This window comes from Monodon monoceros, unplaced genomic scaffold, assembly GCF_005190385.1.
Source record: "Monodon monoceros isolate NGI ecotype Baffin Bay Population unplaced genomic scaffold, NGI_Narwhal_1 Super_Scaffold_4, whole genome shotgun sequence".
Lineage (NCBI taxonomy): Eukaryota > Metazoa > Chordata > Mammalia > Artiodactyla > Monodontidae > Monodon > Monodon monoceros.
In genome coordinates this window covers 74668546-74691822 of record NW_021703781.1, presented here as the reverse complement: position 1 = coordinate 74691822, position 23277 = coordinate 74668546, and the positions used below count along the sequence as shown (strand labels likewise).

Below are 23277 nucleotides of genomic sequence, written 5' to 3'. Positions count from 1 at the left end.
TTAGTTAAAGAGCCCCTTATCTGTAAGTCCAAAAGGCATTGCAACACATTTTGATGTTACTCAGATCTTGGGTGTCATGTCCCCTTCATGAATTCAGAAGCACCTGTTCCTACTTGCCAAGGCCAAACTGGGGATTCCTGGGCTCTCTGTAAGTGTTCCAAGAGCTGGGCTTGGCTTGACACACCTGCCCAGATTTGTAAGGCAGGACCATGAAGAAACAATTCCTCTCTGATTCTGTGAGCACAAGGACCTAACTTCCAAGAAATTAATCACATTGTATTCAGGGTTATGGAGGCACATCAAAAAACTAAAAGGCAAAGTCCTACTCTCAATGAGCTCTAGAGAGGGCATGGCCATAGCAATCAGAATAACTGACCTTGGTCTAAGGCAGATGGAGCCACAGAGGACTGAATCCCTTTTGGTGTGTTGCTCTAGACATCTGTAGACATGGGCTCTGATGTTTACAGCTTGGCCTTGTGCCCACACATTTTCCAGCCCTTACCATATAGCTTTGACTTTCCTTTCTACTTGGCTAAGGCTTATCTTAGCTGGTTCTCTGTGTTGAATGAGTTCCATTTGTCCTCCTACCCCATCTACTCCCCACCCTTCCCTACCCTGCCTGCGTCCCAGGAGGCTGCCCTGCAGGGACTGCCCTCACAGGGCTCCTTAGGTCTCTGGCTTCCTAATGGGCTCAGTCCATAGAGAACCCTGGCAGGAGATGGGAGGTCAGGATCTTCCTCACCCCAGCTCCCGTTCCTGGAGGTCACTGATGACCATTGCCCAGGCAGGTGGCCTTTCCTTTCTTTTTGTCTTTGGGTTGTGAAAACAGCTCCCTGTAAGCCTAGGGTTGACAATGGTCTTCCCTGGTGCACTAGCCCCGGGTTACTTCTCTACCTCTTGTGGCTTACACTTAAATAATTCCTGTAACGAATACACCTCAATTTTCCATTTTGGAGTGTGCCACCTGTTTCCAGTTGGGACCCTGATTGATCAGAAGGGTCTAATGGAACACGGTGCTGATGTGCAGTTCTGTCCCTGCAGCTGTCTGTGATCACCCTCAGAGAAGGGGTGTGGCACACAGGACTGGGCTGCCCCTCACCTGTGGGATAACCCGGGGTAAGTCATTTTCTCACTCCCAGATCTGTTTCCAATATTTAACAAAAATGCTGTAGACTGGGGCTTCCCTGGTGGCGCAGTGGTTAAGAATCCATCTGCCAATGCAGAGGACACGGGTTCGAGCCCTGGTCCAGGAAGATCCCACATGCCGCGGAGCAACTCAGCCCATGCGCCACAACTACTGAGCCTGCACTCTAGAGCCCACAAGCCACAACTACTGAGCCCGCGTGCCACAACTACTGAAGCCCACGCGCTTAGAGCCCGTGCTCCACAACAAGAGAAGCCACCACAATGAGAAGCCTGTGTGCTCGCTGCAACTAGAGAAAGCCCACGAGTGGCAGCGAAGACCCAACACAGCCAAAAATAAATAGATAAAAAAATAAATAAATTTTAAATAAATAAAGTTAAAAAAATTTTTTTAATGGTGTAGACTTCACGGTGTCCAGGTCTCTTACGATTCTTTAAAAAAAATTAATTTATTTATTTTTGGCTGCATTGGGTCTTCAGGCAAGCAGGGGCTCCTCTTTGTTGCGGTGCCCACGGACTTCTCATTGCTGTGGCTTCTCTTGCTGTGGAGCACGGGCTCTTGAGCACAGGCTCAGTAGTTGTGGTATATGGGCTTAGTTGTTCCGAAGTAGGTGGGATCTTCCCTGACCAGGGTTTGAACCCATGTCCTTTGCATTGGTAGGCGATTCTTAAACACCGCGCCACCAGGGACGCCCTCTCTCATAATTCTAAAATGAGTTTATCCTGGCCTATCCATTCTCAGTTCTGCGTTTCTAACGGGTTGTGGAGGGCGCCGCAGACAAACTTACAGTGTGTTGCCATCATTTCAGTATCTGCCAGCAACCACGAGGAGGTGGACAGTGCATTTTCCACTGCAGTGATGACTTACGCAGATGGCTTCAGAAGCGCAATAGCATTACAGCACACCAGGGTTCAAGGACATGGTGGGCGCGACTTTGCCTGGGGCCGGGATGGGCTGGCGCCGCACACGCGTAAGGCTCGGCGAGGCAAAGGCCTGGGAGCGCGGCCGGGGAACGCAGGGCTGGAAGTCCAGCCTGCCGTCCAGCCCCGTGAGGCGGGGGCCCAACCAACGTTTCATCCTTTCGGACCTTGTTTTCCCGCCAACAAAGGGAGGGCAGTGAGCGACCGAAGGAAAAGCACTGGCTAGTCAGGCGCCCAAACGCAGTGAGCCGATGGCGGCCCGGAACAGCTCGGCCCTGAAGGCGCGGGAGGGGCTCGAACCTGCGGTTCCAGTCGGAGTCTGGGATGCGCAGCGGCGGGGCGGAGGGCGGGCCCACGGCGATTGGTGCTCAGCCCTCCGCCGCTAACCAATGGGAAGCGAGGGCGTCTCGGGGGCGGGGCAAAAGCTTCATCTTAAGGTCTGTGACGCGTTGCTGTCGCGCAGTTGCTCAGTTGACGCCGCGTGTCCCGGGTTGGCTTCCGAGGTACCGCCAGGTATCCGCGCAGGCGCCGCGGGGCCGGGGCTCGGGTGGGTTCCCGGCGCCCCGGGCCGCGGCCGGTCGGGGGTCTGGCGTGGGCGGCTCCGGTCCCGGGTTCGGGGGGAGCCGGCTGAGGGGGCGTGCTGGGCCTTGACCGGCAGGCAGGCTCCGCATCCGCAGCGGGTTTGCGCTGCCGGCAGTGGGCACCGGGATACCGGGGCTCGGAGAGCAGCCGGCCCGCACGCAATCCGGGCGGGCAGGGGTGTGGCGCATCCCGGCAGGGAGCAGCGGGCGAGGGAGGCAGAAAGAGAGAGGCTGTGGATGTGGCACCTCCGCCTGCCCGAGCGGGCGGAGCCGGGCCGGCTCCTCGGCGCGCGGCCCATGGGGGCGGGCGCTCTGCCCTCCCGGCCCGCAGTCCACGAACCCTTGCCGCGGCCCCAGGGGCCCCGGGGTCTCTGCGCCTCGACCCTGAGCCTCTCGGGCGCCTCCGGGTTTCCGGGGAGGAAGCCTTTAGGGCGCCGGCGCGTGGGACCGGGGCTGTGGGCCCCGCGAGCACACTGGGTTCCTGACGTCGGCCAGGAGAGCGCATTCTGGACACGCGGGACTGCTCAGTAAACGGTGAATTTTTGCCTCTGGGGGCGGCGCCGACTATCGAGACTGGGTCCGAGTCCTTCCGGGCAGCTCCTTGGCCCTGCAGCCTACCTGCTCATCTCTCCCCTCCCCCAACCTATCTTTTCCCTTCCAGCCTTTGTCCAAATAAAAAAGTCAGAAGTAGAGCCTTACCTTACAGTAAGTGCAGGTTTAATTACATGGTGTCAGGGGATTGGGGTCAACAGGGCTTTCAGCACGAACACTTCCTCCCTCGAATTCCTTTGCCAACAGTGCTGAGCATGAATAAATTCTGGTTGATTTCACTGGGACACTTGTGCTCGGTGACCCACAGCCTCCTCCCTTTGTCACTGGATCTCTTCGTGATGTTCAGTTTTACCTCTTTGATAAGGTGATAAATTAAGGCGGAAAAGACGGAGGAGTGACTTTGGAATGAAGTGGCTTTAATAAATTACTAAACTCCAGGTTCTCAATTCTAAATCTCCGGATTTCTAAGAGTAAGAGTTTCTGTAGGTAAACTAGTTCTCTCAATTTGAATTTGGAGCTGTTCTTTAGATATGTAATCCAAATTCTTCATCTTACTCATCTGAAAGAAACAATAGACTTCTTTCATTAAAATATCCTGGTACCGTCTTCAGAGAATCTAGTTCCTGACTATGAAAAAGATCCAAGTAGGAAAGTAAAATCTTTTAATAAGGACAAGATTTAAACAATAAAGCTTATTGTTTTGGGTTTGCAGTTTTTCCATGGTGTTAAAGATAAGTTTTGAATCTGCTCCCCAAAAAACCCAGTATAACTTAAAAAAAAAGTTATTTATTTATTTTTGGCTGCATTGGGTCTTTGTTACTGCATGCCGGCTTTCTCTAGTTGCGGCGAGCAGGGGCTACTCTTCATTGTGGTGTGCAGGCTTCTCATTTCGGTGGCTTCTCTTGTTGCGGAGCACGGGCTCTAGGTGCGCGGGCTTCAGTAGTTGTGGCACATGGGCTCAGTAGTTGTGGCATGCAGGCTCTAGAATACAGGCTCAGTAGCTGTGGCGCACATTAGTTGCTCCGCGGCATGTGGGATCTTCCCGGACCAGGGAGCGAACCCGGGTCCTCTGCATCGGCAGGCGGATTCTTAACCACTGCGCCACCAGGGAAGTCCCAGACCCAGTATAACTTTGAATGGTAAAAATTCTTGAAAAGACTTTTTTTTCCTCAAAGAGACTGTATTACCACCCCCACTCTCTGCCTTTATTACAGTTACTTGTGGGCATATTTTATGCCCTTTCCTGAGTTCCTGGGGATGGGTGAAATCTACATTTAAAAATAGTGATGAATGGATTTTGGAGGTGTGTGGAGGGAATGATCTAATGGAGCCAATCCTTTTTCAGTAGTAATGCTTACGGTGTTTGCCAGTGGCGCACTTGAGCTGACTTTGAGCCAGATTATGTAAAAAAAAAAAAAAAAAAAAAAGGCCAAAAAACTTTTGTTGGCAGAACTTTCCAGAAAAGACTGTACTTTTGAATGGTTGTCTCAAGAAAGGTAAATATTTGACAGATGTAGTAAAACCAAATTTATTCCTCAAGTGGAATATTTTAAGTGGCTTTTTGATGAATTTAATGCTGGTTTTTCTTTTAGAGTGATTTTAAAAAATAGTATTTCATAAGTGCATGCTAAATTAACTCTTCAAAACGCAGCGTTTATGGAATTCTATTTTAGGTATGTTCTAGTATAGATAGGATGGATTAGATTGGCCAATAGTAGCTTGAAGAAGGACCTTGTTAATTGTATTACTGAAAACATTTAGTGTTAAAATTTTTGCTGTCAATAACAATTTGTCCTCTTCTCCAGGACCTGAGTGTGGGCCTAAGTTAAATGCACAGCCTGGAGTGAAATGATCTAATGAAGTGAACTCTTTTTTTTTGTTTTGTTTTTTTATGGAAGTGAACTCTTGATAGAAAGATCATTCTTGTTGACATCATGCTAGCCTCCTGTTAGAGTTAGACTCAGCTCTGTCTGTTAGGAGTGGGTGATTTAATCATCTCTCTGGATGGCCTTGCTATTTGTCACTGCCTTGACTCCCTCGCAAGTCCTAAGTCTGTTTAGGAATGACCTCGTTTATTTGACAGACAAGGAATCCCCAAACGTGGGCTAGGTTCTGGGGACGCAAAGTGAATTTTAAGACATAGTTACTGTCCTTTTAAGGAGCCTAGTAGGATTCTAGTAAGGGGACAGGTGTGAAAACAAGAGTCCTGAAGTGTGAGGACCTGTGACAAAAATCTGTGCAAGGGTCCTGGGAGCCTTCAGAAGGTCTAATGTGGTAAATTCCCTAGGGAAGGGTGAAAAGCTAATGTGTATAGTATTTATGCATAGAAAAATGTTAAAAGTTAATGGTTACCTCCTAAATATGGAACTGCAGGTCATTTTCTTGTGTTTCTAATTTTTTTTTTCAATAGAAAAAAATTTTTAGAAGAACAAAAGCTGCAGTTTAAAAAAGAAACCCTGGCACTGTTTTCTTTTTATATTGCAGAACTTGGCTAATTCCCTTATGAATTTAAGAGGGAACTAACTGAGTGGCTATTTTGTGCTAAGTTTGGTGCTTTAAAACAATCTCATTTAATCCTCAGTAATGGCCTTGAATGGCTTCAACTTCATTTTGCAAATGGGGACATTGAAGCTAAAAAAAAAATTGACAAAATCATCCAAATAGTTACTCTTAATAGCCTCAGCTAGAATTTACATCCTAGTCTCCAAACGCTGAGGAGCTTACGCTCTCCTCTCCTGGTTTTCCAGGCCTTTCTGGAAGGGGAAGTTGTTGAAGTTGGCTGGTTTAAGCCCTCCTTGATTCTGTTCTAGTATTTCTTGTGTTGTGCCAGGCACAGTAACTTGAACCCAGAAGGTTTTTGAATAGAAATGTGCCTACGGGGCCCTAGTGCATCTGATGGATCGGACCACAGGACCCCTCGAATTAAATATTCAGAGTTCACCTTAAAAACCTTAATTAAGCACGAGTATTAGTAATGTTTTGGATGTTACTCTTTTGTTAGTAAGTTGTAGTTATATATGTATATTTTTAATTTATTTTAATTTATTTTATTTCTGGCTGCGTTGGGTCTTCGTTGCTCTGCGCGGGCTTTCTCTAGTTGTGACGAGTGGGGGCTACTCTTCTATGCTGTACGCATTCTTCTCTTTACGGTGGCTTCTCTTGTTGCAGAGCACGGGCTCCAGGCATGCGGGCTTCAGTAGCTGTGGCACGTGGGCGCAGCAGTTGTGGCTCATGGGCTCTAGAGTGCAGGCTCAGTAGCTGTGGCGCGCAGGCTCGGTAGTTGTGGCTCGCGGGCTCTAGAGTGCAGGCTCAGTAGTTGTGGCGCATGGGCCCAGTGACTCCGCTCCGTGGCATGTGGGATCCTCCCGGACCAGGACTCGAACCTGTGTCCCCTGCATTGGCAGGCGGATTCTCAACCATTGCGCCACCAGGGAAGTCCACACTGTAGTTATATTTTAATAAGACTGCCTGAACTCAGCATATAAATGGATATGTTGTCCCATTTCTTTTGTGAATGAGCTGAGCAAGTGTGTAAAATGAAAATGTTGAATTTAGATAATTTCAAAGATTCCTTTCACTCACAATATTGTGTCAACCTGTTAATTAACTTAGAAGATGCTGTTTAGAGAGTTTCTAGTATATTTTTAATACCTCTCTTTTTTAATTAAAAAAAAATTTTTTTAGTGCCTCTCTGCCAGGTTCTAATGAAGTCACAGAGCTGTAGACCCTGATAGCAAAATCATAGAGAATAGTTTTTATTTTAGAATTTGACCCTGCCCCCTAGAAAGAGACGAGTTTTTTTTGTTGTTGTTGTTTTGTTTTTTTGCGATACGCGGGCCTCTCACTGTTGTGGCCTCTCCCGTTGCGGAGCACAGGCTCCAGATGTGCAGGCTCAGCGGCCATGGCTCACGGGCCCAGCCGCTCCGCGGCATATGGGATCTTCCCGGGACGGGGAACGAACCCGCGTCCCCTGCATCGGCAGGCGGACTCCCAACCACTGCGCCACCAGGGAAGCCCGAGACGACTTTTAAGACCTAATTGCTGTAATCCATCCAGGCTGCACTTCCAGGGGTAGTGATTTATGCCTTTCTTTTAACTACTCCCAGCTGAGCTGTTTTGACCACCTTCACAATCTGTTTTCTCAAAGCTTCTCAAAACTCTTTCTTTTTCTCCTACTTTGGTTTTCCTTGTTGCTAAGCTTTCTCTTTGTCTAATGTGACAACCTAGGCAGACCTTCAGTTTCATTTTTAATAACTTTTTCTGATAATAAATATGATTCTTTTTTATTGAATATAGTTGATTTACAATGTTGTGTGATTATAAATGTAATTCTTGATCATTAGGAAACATGGAAAATATAGAACAGTAGAAGGATAACCACAGTGAACTTCCTTGTGTATAGTATTTTTTGTAGAGTTGAACATGATTTTATTTTCTTCACTTAAACATATCCTAAAACATCTCTCCATGTCATTGAAAACTAATGATTTTAAATGACAATATATTATGTATGTGATTATGTTGAGCCATTCTCATATAGTTGAACATCTTTTATTTATGAATGTTTTGCTACGTTCCTGAGTGTTTCTTTAGGATAGAATCTTGAGAGTGAAATTAGTGGTCTTAGAGCACAAACATTTCTAAGGCTTTTATTATGGTTACAGTTCTTTTCAGAAAGTGTTTCAGTTTAAAGTATATCTAAGTAGCTCTGTGTATTATTGCTAATTTGATCAAGGTAAAAATTAATGTGTTGTTTTGACTTTTCAGTTGGTCAAACAGAGCATTAATTCTAACTGAGTCTCAAGAAATAGAGTTAAAATCAATGTTTTAGACTTAGTATTTTGGGGAAGTTCTGTGTAGTGTAACTAGAATTTTGGCATTTTGGCTAGCGGCTATCTCCAGTGTAATGATTCTTATGTAACTTTTTTGTTGTTAATACATAATTCTTTGAAGTAAAATCTGGTGGAAATTAGGGACCTTCTCCTTCAAAAAATGTACTTACTCATATAATTCTGCATTTTATTTCAGTAGTTATCGGACCCTCTGAAGACCGTCCCTGGATCTCGGGCTAAAAATCTGTATTCTAATCTGAACTGTGTGAAGAAGGGTTAGCTGGTGAGTCTTGGCAAACCAGAGTGCTGGATTTTGTGTAGCGGATTCCTGAACATACTGGATTTACTGGGTAATGCCAAGTTGAAAGGGAAGCAAGCCAAACTCCAAGTATTAGGTTTTGCTAATTGGGCAGCTCAGACTGAGTGCTGGGAGATATTGCGTGGTCTGACGTGTCATTAATAGAGTTCTGTTGAAATATGAGTTAACTAGTCTTTTTAAAAAATAAGTACAGACATATTAAGTATGCCTAGTGTTTGGCAACTTTCCACTCATCTTGAATGTATCTTTAAGAAACATTCCCCTCTCCCCCGACATGATTGCTCTGTATTTTCCCCAATTTCCTTGTTATTCTTAGTTTTTCCTGTGGCTCAGTCTGTACTTCAAGGCTTATCTTGACCGTTAATGGTTATGCAGCCATGTGAAGCACTGTGGTGAGGGCTGGTTCTAGGGCGGGTGCTGGTGGGATGAGAGAAGCTATGAAGCTGAAGTAATATATAAATAGATTTGAATAAATGCCAGTTTGCTCAGTGATATTTAGGATTTATTACTAAACTTTTTAGCTCATTGTACCAACAGTTTGATGTTCTCTAGCTCCTAATTGCCTTTTTCTCATTTAAATAGTTGCTTTTGTGGTACAGTTTTTTCTGGGGATTAATTTTATAGAAACAGCCATCCTAGCAGAGTAGACGGTTTCCCTTGGGAGTTGTACCTTTTCATCTCATATGTTTTGTTTTGTTTTTGGTCTGTTTTACTTACTGTAAAATCTCTTCAAAGGCTATTTGTTATAAATGAAAAAACTTTTTTCCCCATCTTTTTACCTTTCACCTTTGTTTATGATAATTTTGACCTATAGAAGTTTTAGATAATTGTGGCTAAATAACTGATTTTTACCTTTTGTAGTTTCTGTCTTTAAGCTTAAAAAGCCTTTCCCATCCCCCAAGAAATCACTTTTTCCTCCCCACCCCTATTGTTTTTGCTTTAGGATGGTTCCTGTTATCTTTGTAGAAACCAAATTCTTCCCTAATTTCCTCACTCTTTACACAAGGGCCAAGTAGATATGCAAAGTAGTTCTCAGTCCCTCTTTCACCTCCCCCATGACTACCCCCTGGGCAGCCGGCTTCTCTGATTTGGTCCCTTCCCTTTGGCTCTAATCTGTGATCCAGCTGAGAGTCTTACACCCCCGCATAAATACCTTTTGAACGGTTGTTCAGCTCTTTAGGCCCTGTGCTGTTCAGCCTTGCCTGACTGCCTCAGAGACCGTCAGGTGGTACTGAAGGGTGTTCGTGAAAAGTAAAAGCCCTTCTGCTTTTTATTCTTCTTGCTGTTCTCTTAGACTTCTAGCCTGGAGCACTTTGTGCACATCCCACTTGTTGGGGTTTAATGTCAATGTTCATATACTTGTTCCCTTTGTTGGCCTTCAAGCTCCCCAAAGGCAGAGGTTGTCTTAGTTCACTTTTTTGTTTTTTCATTTTGTTTTAGTTTTTTAATTAAAAATTTAAATACAATTTTTTTTTTTTTTTTTTTTTTTTGCGGTACGCGGGCCTCTCACTGCTGTGGCCTCTCCTGTTGTGGAGCACAGGCTCTGGACGCGCAGGCTCAGCGGCATGGCTCACGGGCCCAGCCGCTCCGCGGCATGTGGGATCTTCCCGGACCCCGGCACAAACCTGTGTCCCCTGCATCGGCAGGCGGACTCTCAACCACTGTGCCACCAGGGAAGCCCTAAATACAGTTTTTAAAGGTTACTTTCCATTTACAGTTATCACCTTAGTTCTCTCTTTATTTTTCTGATTCTTCGGTAAATGTTGAACACATAGTTCATGAGGTGACATTTGTCTGCTCTGGGAAGGTTCTTATTCTCTACGCCTTCTCTTTTCTTTGGACAGGTTGGTGATATTCCTACTTGAAGGACATCATGTTTTCCAAAGTAGCACGTTTGCAGACTGTTGCTGTCCTTCGTGGATTTCATTCTTCAGTGGCTTCTGCTACATCTGTTGCAACTAAAAAAACAGTCCAAGGCCCTCCATCCTCTGATTACATTTTTGAACGGGAATCTAAATATGGTGCCCACAACTACCACCCTTTACCTGTAGCCCTGGAGAGAGGGAAAGGTATGTTCCAACCCTTCCCACCCCCGCCCCTTTTACTTGCTTTACATTTTTGTAAAAGTTGCTTTTATATTTTCTCACTATACATTTTTCCAGATGCATTTAATTTCTATATTGCAGATATGATTAATTCAACATTTTTGAGTGTCTGTTGCTTGCTGTGTTAGGTACTGTAAAGTCATGATGGACCTTGCCAGGAGGGAATGTACGATACATAAATAAAGTACTGTAATATTGCTGTCATTTTTTCCTTTAACTTTTATTTTGGCATAATTTTAAACTTAAAAGCTGCAACAGTAGTATCTAAATTTTTCTTTTACTCTTCACCCAGATTTCCCAAGCGCTAACCGTTTTACCACATTTGCTTAATCTTCTTTTTCTCTCCAGACACACATACACAATACATTTTTTTTCTTGAACTTGTTTGAGAGGAAGTTGCAGACATGATGCCTCCTTACCCCTAAATACTTAGTGTGCCTTTCCTGAAATACAAGGACTTTTTCTTACATAACAAAGTGTAAGTATCAAAATCAGGAAATTCACATTGACACTGCACTATTCTCTAATCTACAGCCCTGATCCGCATTTCACTTGTTGTCCTGAGTAGCAAAAGAAAATCTCAGATCATGGGATGCATTCAGTTTTCAGGTCTGTTTAGTCTAACCCAGAACCATTCCTCAGTCTTTGTCTTCTTGACCTTGGTATTTTTGAAGAGTACGGGCCAATAATTTTTCGTATAAACCTCAATTTGGGGTTAACTGGTAAGGTAGTGTCTGCCGGGCTTCTCCATTGTAAAGTTCTGTTTTTCCCTTTTAAATGTCTTGTGGGGACATGATTTGAGACTGCAAATATCCTGTTACTCATCAAGTTTTTGCTCCCACTTTCAGCATCCATTAATGATTCTTACCTGAATAAATGATTACTGATTGTTGCCAAATGGTGATTTAATCCACGTTTTGAAATAACAGCCCTAGCCAAATAAAGCCAAAGTTTATTACTTAGCTTTTGGCCAGAAGATGACGCATAAGAGTATTAAGCATTTTAATCATTTGCCTGTATTTTTTATTTGGGACCAGTACTGTAGCGCAGGTAAAGCTCCTTCTGAACAAATGAAAATCTAGGTTTATATATTACAAAATTGGAAGCGGTTTGGTTTGCAAAAGTATTCTTTACTTACAGCAGCAGAGTGCGCTCTAGAATCTGACTGCCTGGGTTCGAGTCCTGGTTGCATGTGTGCCAGCTGGGGCTAGTTATAATCTAAGCATCTACTCTGTACTATAGGGATGGTAACACTCATAGGGGTTTTTTGATGAGATAAGGGACAAAAGCACCTACCACAGTATGTTAGGTACATGGTAAAAATTAGGTGTTAGGCCCCTAATACATTTTAGTATCTATGATCGACTTAAAAAAATTGTTGTAAAATGTACATGACATAAAATTTGCCATTTTAACCATGCAGTTCAGTGGCATTAAGTACATTTACAATGTTGTACAACTATCACCTCTAGCTCGTTCTGGAAGTTTTTTTATTATCCCAAAAGGAAGCCCCATACACATTAAACAGTCACTCCCCATTCCTTCCTTCCCCTAGAACCTGGCAGCTACTAATCCGTTCTCTGTTTCTGCAGATTTGCCTGTTCTGGATATTTCATATGAAGGGAACCAGACAACACGTGACCTCTTGTGTCTGGCTTCTTTCACTGAGCACAATGTTTTCAAGGTTTATCCATGTTGTAGCATGCGTTAGTACTTCATTGCTATTTATGGTTGAATTATATTCATTTTATGGATACGCCACACGTTTGTCCATTCATCAGTTGATGAATGTTTGGGTTATTTCCACCTTTTGGCTATTTCGAATACTGCTGCTGTGAGCGTTGGTGTACACATTTCTGTTTGAACACCTGTTTTCCACTTCTTTTTTCTTCCCCTTCTTCCTAGGAGTGGGATTGCTGGGTCATATGGTAGTTTATGTTTAACTTGTTGAGGAACCACCAAGCTGTTTTCAACAGCTCTTGCACCATTTACATTCCAACTAGTGATGTATGAGAGTTTCAGTTTCTCCACATCCTTGTCAATTCTCGTTTTCCTTTTTAAGAAAATAACCATCCTAGTGGGCGTAAAATGCTATCATTGTGGTTTTGGTTTGCATTTCTCGAATGACTAATGATATTCAGCATCTTTTCATGTGCTTGTTGGTCATTTGTATATCTTCTTTGGAGAAATGTCCATTCCAGTTCTTTGCCCATTTTTTAATTGGGTTGTATGTCTTGTTGAGTTGTAGGAGCTCTGGATACTAGATCCTTATTAGATAGATATATGATTTGGAAATATTTTTTTCCCATTCTGTTGGTTTTTACAGTCAACCAATTGATTTTTATGTTATGCATAACTTCTTCCTTTAAATTCCAAACTTCAGTTTTCCAGGAATCAAGGTTCCAGTTTTCCAGGAATAAAGGTTTCACTCCAGAGTTATAAAATCTCTTCTTGTTATGTGGGTTTTTTTTTTAAATGGTGTGTTTTTGTTTTTATATTTATTTATTTAATTAATTAATTTGGTTGCGCTGGGTCTTTGTTGCGGCAGGCGGGCTCCTTAGTTGCAGCTCGCGGGCTTACTTAGTTGTGGCATGGGAACTCTTAATTGTGGCATGCGTGTGGGATCAAGTTCCCTGACCAGGGATTGAGCCCTGGCCCCCTGCATTGGGAGCTCGGAGTCTTAACCACTGTGCCACCAGGGAAGTTCCTTGTTATGCTGTTTTTGTTAAATGTGTAATTTGAAGCTGGACAGATAAAATATAATTCCTTATAAACCAAGGTTTATTATGCTTGAGCCAAAACATGCCTTAACCACAATTCTATGTTAACTAAAGGTTCATATGTAGGTATTCGAAGGGCTGGCTAGCAGTCTTAGTCTTTTTTTTTTTTTTTTTTGCTCCCAGACCAGGAATCTAACCCGTGCCCCCTGCAGTGGAAGTGCAGAGTCTTAACCACTGGACCTCCAGGGAAGTCCCTGGCTAGCAGTCTTAGTCTTTGAACTTTATGTAATGTGGTGATTTTTTCTAGAGTTATTTTCCTTATATATTTTAGGTATTTATGTATGGGATTTAGAAGGCAGAAAATATTTTGACTTTCTGAGTGCCTACAGTGCTGTCAACCAAGGGCATTGTCATCCAAAGATTGTGAATGCTTTGAAAAGTCAGGCGGACAAATTGACCTTAACATCCAGGGCCTTCTACAATAACGTGCTCGGTGAATACGAAGAGTATGTTACTAAACTTTTCAACTACCACAAAGTTCTTCCTATGAATACAGGTAAAATGCTTCCTTTTTTTTTTTTGTTAAATAGCTGAGAAAATCTTATAATTTTCTGATAGTTTAAAACATTTTTTAAAACTGAGAGATGTTCTCTTTTGGTAGGAGTGGAGGCTGGAGAGACTGCTTGCAAACTTGCTCGTAGATGGGGATATACCGTGAAGGGGATCCCGAAATACAAAGCAAAGATTGTTTTTGCAGGTATGTGAGATTCACCATTAACTGCTGTGATCGAAACGTACAGTATCAGTTACCATTTTAATTTACTGATGAAATACTTCAGATGTGTTTGCCTCATGTATCGTATGTTAATTGTTGAATGTTTCATAAAAATGGAAGGATTTCCTTTTCTTAGGTTTATTTCCAAGTATTTCTTCATATGTGGGATTTTTCTCTCCGAAATAACTCCCTACTCCTCCCTCCCTAAAATGAGTGACGATATGACTTGTTTCCCATCTGCTTTATCTGATTTTTTTCATAGCGGTTTTCTGGTTAATTAGACGGTCTTGCCGATGGAGCACTTTTTTGTGAGGTTGTTGACGTTGGGTTGTGTTCAGGTGCGGCCGTGTCTTAGGTATGATCCGGTGATTGAATCTTAGTATTTGAGGATTACTGTATCATGTCATTAGAAGCTGCTGGAAGAGGAGGGCTGGAGTTGCCCTGGGTATAGTTCTGTGAATGGTTGAGAGGAATGACTTGAATCCTGACTGGGGAGACCAACAGTTAATCCAGATTATCCATATAGACTGACTTTGGGGATCTTGATAATTATGTCAGTGGATAGGTTCTGACTTTTTTTTTAAAGCTCTGATTTTAATTTTTTAAAACATAGAGTATGGGTAAGTTTGTCACTGCGCATGGTCAAGATTCATTTTTGTGATGGTTGGAATCATTAAATATTTTGCCTTGTGGACACACGCAGTTAAATTATAAACCCCATAATATAACAGAATCCAGAGTTCACCTAATGGCCAGCCGTAGCTGGTGTTTGGGGGTGGGGGCGACAGATTCCTGTTTCCGAAGTCTCTGCACAGCTCTGTGGTCTGCCATTTTGGAATCTTGTACCTTAGTTGTAGGACAACAAAGCTGTCTCTTGCAAACAAAAATGGCATTTCTGGTGATTTCGTTCTTACAGACTGTGTCCAGTCTCTCTCACATTAGCACAGGGTGCAAAGGTGTTTCACCCAGGTGTTGAAAGAAGCTGGTGAGTCAGTGGGTGGAGACAGAAGACTGTCCCCAGCTGCACGTCCCTTATACTGCAGGGTAAGCTGCGGGGTGTGAGACTCCTGAGGCCGATGCAGGAGAGCAAGTAGGCTTATGGTCTAGTGTGCGTTTTGTCTTAAGTCTGAGCAGAATCAATACGCTGTTGCTTGTGGACAAGTCAAGTGGGGATTATTCATAGTACTCATAGCTGAGAGAGGCTTTGCAAGGGTAGTATTTATGGATGCTTTGAAGCCAACTTAGAATAATTCAGTACTGGGTTAATTGAGTTGCAGCTGGCAGAAGTGGTGGGAAGATACTAAAAAACAAAACAAAACACAACAGGTGGGAGACCCTCCAAGCCTCTCTTATTTTACTGTTTCTTTTCTTCCTTGGGTTTAACCACATTGAAATTATGTTGTGCATTTGCTTCACTAGTTTACGTTGAGGTGTTTCTTCCCTATTAGCATAGAAGCTCCTTGAGGGCAGGGAGCTTGCCAGTCATCATTCTATGCCTGACACCTAGAACAGTGCCTGACATTATTATTATTTTTTTAAATTAATTAATTTTATTTATTTTTGGCTGCATTGGGTCTTCGTTGCTGCGCGTGGGCTTTCTCTAGTTGTGGTGAGCAGGGGCTACTCTTCATTGCAGTGCGCAGGCTTCTCATTGCGGTGGCCTCTCTCGTTGCAGAGCACGGGCTATAGGGTGCGCAGGCTTCAGTAGTTGTGGCACACGGGCTCAGTAGTTGTGGCTCGCGGGCTCCAGAGCGCAGGCTCAGCAGTTGTGGTGCATGGGCTCAGTTGCTCCACAGCATGTGGGACCCTCCCGGACCAGGGCTCGAACCCGTGCCTCCTGCATTGGCAGGCGGACTCCCAACCACTGTGCCACCAGGGAAGCCCCGTGCCTGACATTAATCAGTCCTAAAATTATTAATGAAATAAATTAATGGGTAAAAATTGTTCCTGAACAAAGGCAGATGTCTGTCTTTTAGCACATAACAACTTATAACAGCAAGGAAGGCAAATTGAAAGTGTTTGGACTGCTTGAGGATATTCTATCCAAATGAAATTTAAAATTCATTCTATTGAATAGTTAGCCTGTAGTGTTGGATTTTTAAAAGGAAAACTGCTAATTCTCTATGAAGGGTAGTCTCTTTCTCATATCACTATAATAAATGTGTCTAGAAAAACTGTCTCTAGAAACACAAGCATCGAATGCTTCACTTGTTAGGGCTTGGGATTATTGAAAGAAAAGAAAAATACCTATCCTTAGGGGCTATATATTACACTTCGGAGGCTCAGTAGAGAAGTGCCTAAAATAGTAATTGCAAGGCCAGACCTCAGTCATATGAACCAGGGTGTTTACTATCAGATTTTGTTTAAACAAATGAGCTCACTGGAGGCTCTCCAAAGCAAACCCTTGCTTTTTTGAAAATCAAGCTTCCTAAGGCATTTTGGGGGGAACAGTGCTTATTACATTGGGGAGGTTTGATTGAAATAATGACTGTTTATTTCTTCTTTCTAGCTGGAAACTTTTGGGGTAGAACATTGTCTGCTATCTCCAGTTCCACAGACCCAACCAGTTACGATGGTTTTGGACCATTTATGCCGGGTTTCGAAATCATTCCATATAATGATCTGCCTGCTCTTGAGGTACTTCATTTAGCATCATGGTGCTTTAGTTCATAGTAAATAGAACTTAAATTTGTTGAATGTATGAATTAAAAACAGATATATGATTGTACTGAGAATCTGTTGTATTAAAGTTAGGCCAAGATTCACCCTTGTTCTCTGTAATGGTCAGTTAGTTTCCAACACGGGGAAACCAGGTTCTGTAGTCTAATCCTGACAGCCAACTAACCACTTCAGATTTATCTCCTGCATAAGTATTAACTTGGGTATTACCTGTTAATTACTTTAATAGACAAAATGAGTCAGTTTTCAGCCATTCAGCCAGCTTTTTAAAATTATGAAGTGGAAGAATTGTAAAGTAAAAAGATACACTTTTAATGTATCTATTTAATTTTTTTTGTTCTTTGGCTGCGGGGCTTGTGAGATCTTATTTCCCTGACCAGGGATCAAACCTGTGCCCCCCTGCAGTGGAAGCAAAGAGTCTTAACCCCTGGACCACCAGGGAATTCCCTTTAATGGCGTTTTAAAAGGCCACTTTCATTATTTTTTTTTTTAATTTTGTAAATTTATTTATTTATTTTTGGCTGCGTTGGGTCTTCGTTGCTGCGCACAGGCTTTCTCTAGTTGTGGTGAGCAGGGGCTACTCTTCGTTGCGGTGTGTGGGCTTCTCATTGCGGTGACTTCTCTTGTTGTGGAGCACGGGCTCTAGGTGCACAGGCTTCAGTAGTTGTGGCACGCGGGCTCAGTAGTTGTGGCTCACGGGCTCTAGAGCGCAGGCTCAGTAGCTGTGGCGCACAGGCTTAATTGCTCTGCGGCATGTGGGATCTTCCCGGACCAGGGCTCGAACCCGTGCCCCTGCACTGGCAGGCGGATTCTTAACCACTGTGCCACCAGGGAAGTCCCTCATTCGTTTTTATTTACAGTACATTTAAGTATATATTAGAAAATAAAGGATGGAGTAGCTTAAAGCTGAGGTATTTAGAGCTTTTGGTAATTGAATGTCAGTCAGAAAAGTTATACTTTAAAGTCAGAATATAAGTTAGTGTGAAAACTTAATTTGCACACTTGTTCTTAACGGGAAAATATGCACATTATGTGATTTCAGATTTCCAAATAGGTTTGAAAGGAAGTTACTAAAAACATTTTCATGCTGTTTTTGTAGCGTGCACTTCAGGACCCAAACGTCGCCGCGTTCATGGTGGAACCAATTCAGGGTGAAGCAGGCGTTGTTGTTCCAGATCCAGGCTACCTTGTGGGCGTGCGAGAGCTCTGCACCCAGCACCAGGTCAGCCACCTGCCCACCTGCCCACCTGCCTGCCTCTCGTAGGGTTTGGCCGATAGGATAAGTGCAAAGATTACATCACCTCTCCACTAGAGGGAGACTTCATTCTGAGAGCTGCAGAACTTTCTAGTGGTGATAGAACTTTCTAGCAGCAGGCTACAAAGAAGCTGACTTTCTACTGGCTGGGCCCTGGCAGAGCTGCAGACTTCTGGGCGCTAACCACGGTTCCTTCCTCTCTGCTCCGGCAGCCTGTACTCTGGTCCTTCTCAAACCCTCTGTCGTATCCCTTTGCTCCAGAATTTAAGCTCTCTCTCCCTCTTTACTAATAAATGTTGTGGAATAAACAAGGGAATTTAGTCCCAGACAGTAGTTATGTTCAGAAACCCCCCACAAAACCCTTTGTCTAAGTGCCTTACCACTTTGTAGAACAGTGCAGAATGGGCCTCTGGGGACTGAGTGGCCTGACACAGAAATAACTGTGTGTCTACAGGGTTTTCACAGGACACTCTTGAAGTTGTGTGGGTAATTAAAATGTTTTCACAAATCTGAGGGAATGTCAGAATGACAGATTTGTGTAGGGAAGAGTAAAATAAAGATCACTATTTCCCTATGGAAATGAAAATGATAATTAATGCTGTTTTGTTGTTTTCCAATAGGTTCTGTTTATTGCTGATGAAATACAGACAGGATTGGCCAGAACTGGTAGATGGCTGGCTATTGATCACGAAAATGTCAGACCTGATATGGTCCTTCTAGGAAAGGCACTTTCTGGTGGTTTATACCCTGTAAGTCCAATGTTCAACCTCTCTTTCTCTTCCCTATTCTCATGAATCCTTAAGATATTTTTACATTAGCCGACTGTGACAATAGTGCCTTTCTGATGGTTTGGTTTTACTTAGTGATATCTATATCTGTATCTATATAGGTCACCTGGAATACGTGTAATAAAAACATTTCAGAGTTCCATGGGGTGACCCACTTAGTTATTTTAACTGAAGAATTGAGTGTGCCTTGGGATTTGCTCTGCTGCATTTGTTTTGGATGGAAACATTTTATCCCAAAAGTACTCCTGTAGACCTTTATGCTTTTTTCCCATAGTTCTGAGACATAGTATTACTAATTGTTTAAAACCATGACCGACCAATTAATGTAGAGATTGGAAGAATTAATGTTTAACTGTAATTCTTTTCTTGGGTTTGCTATTCAGAGCCAACAATTGGTATGGACTAAAGGGCTCTGAATATATAGTGCAGAACGTTGTTTTCTAAACAGTTAAACAAAGCCTTTCACCTTGAGAGTGGAAAGAATTCTAAATTATATCACTGCAGAAGTAGCTTTCTTCTTTTGGTTCCAAAGTGCTATTCTGTGCCATTGAAGTGTGCCTGATGTGCTTGGAACGTGTTAGGGCATCACTCAGTTTGTCACCGCTAGTTAAGGTGGCAGATGTGTAGCACTTGTTGGTTGAAAGTTTATGTCAAATTTAGTATCAGCTTCATAAATATTTGTGTTCCTGGTAAGAATAAGAAGAGTTCATCTGAGAAAAGACTTGGTCAGCGCTGAAGTCTCTGTCTTTCAGGTATCCGCAGTGTTGTGTGACGATGAAATAATGCTGACCATTAAACCAGGGGAACATGGTTCAACGTATGGTGGCAATCCACTAGGCTGCCGAGTGGCCATCGCGGCCCTAGAGGTAAAAACTGATCGCAGCTGTACAGTAGCTAGTCCTGGAGGTAGTGTTGAAGTGCTTTTTAGGTTTGAGCCCACTGGTGTGATAAGAAATGTGATAAGATTGCCGAGTATTACAGAATATGAAGTACAGAGGAAAGGGTTTAGGGGCAAGGCATTCTCAAAAAGTAATTTAACCTTGGCCTAGTAGACGGGAATCCTCCAGGGGCTTCCCAAGTTTGCAGTCTCCTGGGGCTTTTGGCCCGTAGGCCCTGGCCTGTCCACATCGAACTCTCACTCTGTGACCGGGCCTGGCCTGTGAAGCCTCTGGCGTAGCACATGTGGCTTTTTGTTTTTGTTGTTGTTAAAGTGTGGATTTGAATGCTTTTAGACTTATTCCTCAAGTGCCTACAAAAGGCATAAAATTATTACCTCTGAGGATGGACTTTTTAGGGAAAAAAACAAAGGGAACTCTATTGCAGTTAAAAAGTTAAAGTATATGTATTTAGTCCATTGATTTATTCACCTAAGAAGAAAATATATCAGTTGCATGAAACAAATTTTAATCCTTATTTTGTCACAGAATCAGATTGCTTATGGGTTTGTGACTAAAGCAAGGCTCTGTCTGAGCTAGCGTATGTTAGATGGTTAGAAATCAGACTGGTACAGGCTTTGGAAAGTAGCAATGGAAGGTACGTTACTCTGGTCTGTATCTGATCATGTTCTTCCTGTGCTTACGGTCCGCATTCCCCTGCAGAGAACAATGTAAAAGAAAAGGCAATCTTAATACTTGTGTAATCTCTCTTCAAACATAGGTTTTGGAAGAAGAAAACCTTGCTGAAAATGCAGAGAAAATGGGTATCATTTTGAGAAATGAGCTCATGAAGCTACCTTCTGATATTGTAACGGCTGTAAGAGGAAAAGGATTATTAAATGCTATTGTTATTAGAGAAACCAAAGGTACGGAGACAAAATATTTTACAAGATATTACTGTTATAGGAAGAGCTCAGAACATGTTTGCTATTTTATCTGGTCGTTGGTTTCCCCTGTTTGAAACTGTTGACTGGCTTCCTATTGACCAAGTCTTTTAGGCTCTGCCTAATACTCTTATTACCTGATTTATATTAATGGTCTTAAAAATATGGCTCTTCCCGGGCTTCCCTGGTGGCGCAGTGGTTGAGAGTCCACCTGCCGATGCAGGGGACACGGGTTCGGGCCCCGGTCCGGGAAGATCCCACATGCCGCGGAGCGGCTGGGCCCGTGAGCCATGGCCGCTGAGCCTGCGCGTCCGGAGCCTGTGCTCCGCAACGGGAGAGGCCACAGCAGTGAGAGGCCCGCGTACCGCCAAAAAAAAAAAATATATATATATAGCTCTTTCCTACATGAAGGCACATATAACTAATTTCACCTATTTTCATTTCTTTAAATAATTTGTTATTCTGCCTTAGGTTATTTATGCAGTACTTGGAGATTTCAGTTTATTTTCTGTTAGGAAGTCTGCACAGAGCACTCTGTAGTCCCATTTCCTCTTCGCTCTCCTTTCCTCACTCACTTTCATACTTTGCATATCAGTAGAGGTAGTAGGAGCAGTAGTGATAATAGGAATGATGATGTTGATTAAAAACAACCCCCGCTGCCACTTAACTGAGTGTCTAACACATCATTTCTAATCCTTAAGCGTTCCTTGCTGGATTTTCTTGCCCTAACCCTTCCTTTTAAAGCAGTGATTTTAACCTTGACTGCATTTTAGAATCACCTGGGGAGCTTTTTAACAAATTAATCCAAGCCTAGCCTCGCTGCAGAGATACGGATTTGATGGGTCTGGAGTGGGGCCCAGACATTGGCCGCGACCCTTTCGGTGATTCTGATGCAGCCAGGGTTGAGGGTCGTGAGAGTGAAAATGATGAGAGTCTAGTTGTGCCAGCTCAGGAAGCAAATCCAGGGTAGGAATGTGTAGTGTTCACTACGTTTTGAGTATTGCTTATTCTATGCCAGTTAGTTATCTGTATCATATCCCAGTTCTTTTTGTATTGGTTCCTTGTGTAATTAATTACATCTGCCTTAGCATGTAAGTTTTTTGCTTGGTCTTTTTCACTTACGAAAAACTAACAAAAAACCATGTCTAATCATACCATTCAAACCACTGCTGAAAAGTAACTTCATTTTTAAGGGTAAGAACGAAGCAAGCTTGCAACTCAGAGCTGCGTTTCTTGAGTTAGGTCCTGGGAATTCTGTTTTGCCAGGCTGCCCTGGCCCATGCACGCTGCAAGGGAATGTTTAAACGTTTATCTTGGATCAGCATACAAGTTTGACGGTTTTTCTTTAGATTATGATGCTTGGAAGGTGTGCCTGCGACTTCGAGATAATGGACTTCTGGCCAAGCCAACCCATGGTGATATCATCAGGTTTGCACCTCCACTTGTGATCAAGGAGGATGAGATTCTGGAGGCCGTGGAAATCATTAACAAGACCATCTTGTCTTTCTGAGGGTGACAGTTTTCAGTGGTGCCTGGGAGCCAGCTGGAGACAGGCAGTTCGTAAAGCTCTGAGTTTCTGCACTTAATGCAGGCATATTCCACTCCCCCATGTCAAGGGCTTTTAAAAAATATATGCTTTTCAGTTCATACATAATAGAATGACATTTATAAACGTGCAGTTTGCTGTGTAACATAATTAAGAGAATGTCCTGGCATCTTATTTTCGATTGAGAGAGAGAGAGAGAGAGAGTGAGAGAGAGAGAGAGAGAGTGTGTGTGTGCGCGCGCGTGCGCTTTCTAAGGTGAGATGCATCTCTCTATATAGACAGCCTTTTAATCAAGCCCCTCAGCATAATTTATATATGTTTTAATAATTTCCTCGCTGGTATAAATTGTATTTGAAAAAGTTATAGGAGAGTATTGCATAGAAGATTAGCTTAACCTCATAAAGTTGAGTCATAGACTTTGAATTTTAGGAAGGATTAATGGTTAAGCTTATAAAAAATACTAGATTTAAGTAAACTCCATATTGGCTAGCACCAAGATGAAGCCTATGAATGTCATTACTTTGACTTAAGAATTATTGTTACAAAAAAAAAGAATTATTGTTTAACATTCCTAGATTATGTTTTATGTTTTAAGTGTTTGATATAATTTGTAAAAAGTGTTTATTTTCAGTGTTTCTTTAAATTTAAAATAAAGCTCATATTTAAAATGTCTACGTTGGGACCAGTGTGTGATTACTGCAGTGTTGTCAATTACCTCACATTTTAAAGCCCTCTGAGAATGTTCTTAACCTGATTTATTTCATGTGTTTTCTAAGAACATTTTGGTTTCTTTGGTAATCTCTAGAAAAACAAATTATAAAAAGTCTCCTTTAGTACTACCTTTTCTGCTTTCAAAATAACTGCTTTTTCCCCATGTGTATACTAGTATTTACCATTTTTATTAAAGTATCCTTGTTATGCATGGTATTGTTTCTGTTTCTTTCTTTGTTTGTTTTTACACGAACAGAGTATTTTGGATGCTTTTCTATGTCAGTAGTCACAAGTTTATGTCATTCTCTTTTTGATGAAAAAATTAATCAGCCTATCTAAGAAAGAAATGGAAAATTTTATTCGGGCCAAATTGAGGCTTATAACGCGGGAACAGCTTCTCAGAAAGCTCTGAGAACTGTTTCGCCGCCTGTTAGAAGTCAAAACAGGGACATAAATATTGCTCTTTATGGTTGGCACAGTGGTTAAGAATCCGCCTGCCAATGCAGGGGACACGGGTTTGAGCCCTGGTCC

At 42.8% G+C, this 23277-nt stretch overlaps 1 protein-coding gene across 2 annotated transcripts; it reads left to right on the top strand.

Moving 5' to 3' along the window:
- The first annotated feature begins 2534 nt into the window (after positions 1-2534).
- On the top strand, positions 2535-22929 carry OAT (ornithine aminotransferase). Of its 2 annotated transcripts, none has more exons than XM_029201202.1 (11): positions 2535-2577; positions 8226-8312; positions 10193-10417; positions 13505-13729; positions 13835-13930; positions 16458-16585; positions 17727-17849; positions 18503-18631; positions 19423-19536; positions 20327-20471; positions 21839-22929. In XM_029201202.1, the coding sequence occupies exons 3-11, from the start codon at positions 10222-10224 to the stop codon at positions 21997-21999; spliced, it is 1317 nt and encodes a 438-aa protein (XP_029057035.1). In that variant the 5' UTR covers positions 2535-2577; positions 8226-8312; positions 10193-10221; the 3' UTR covers positions 22000-22929. The 2 variants fall into 2 exon arrangements, with proteins under 2 accessions (XP_029057035.1, XP_029057036.1); XM_029201203.1 differs by having other exon boundaries at positions 2545-2567.
- Positions 22930-23277: the final 348 nt, after the last annotated feature.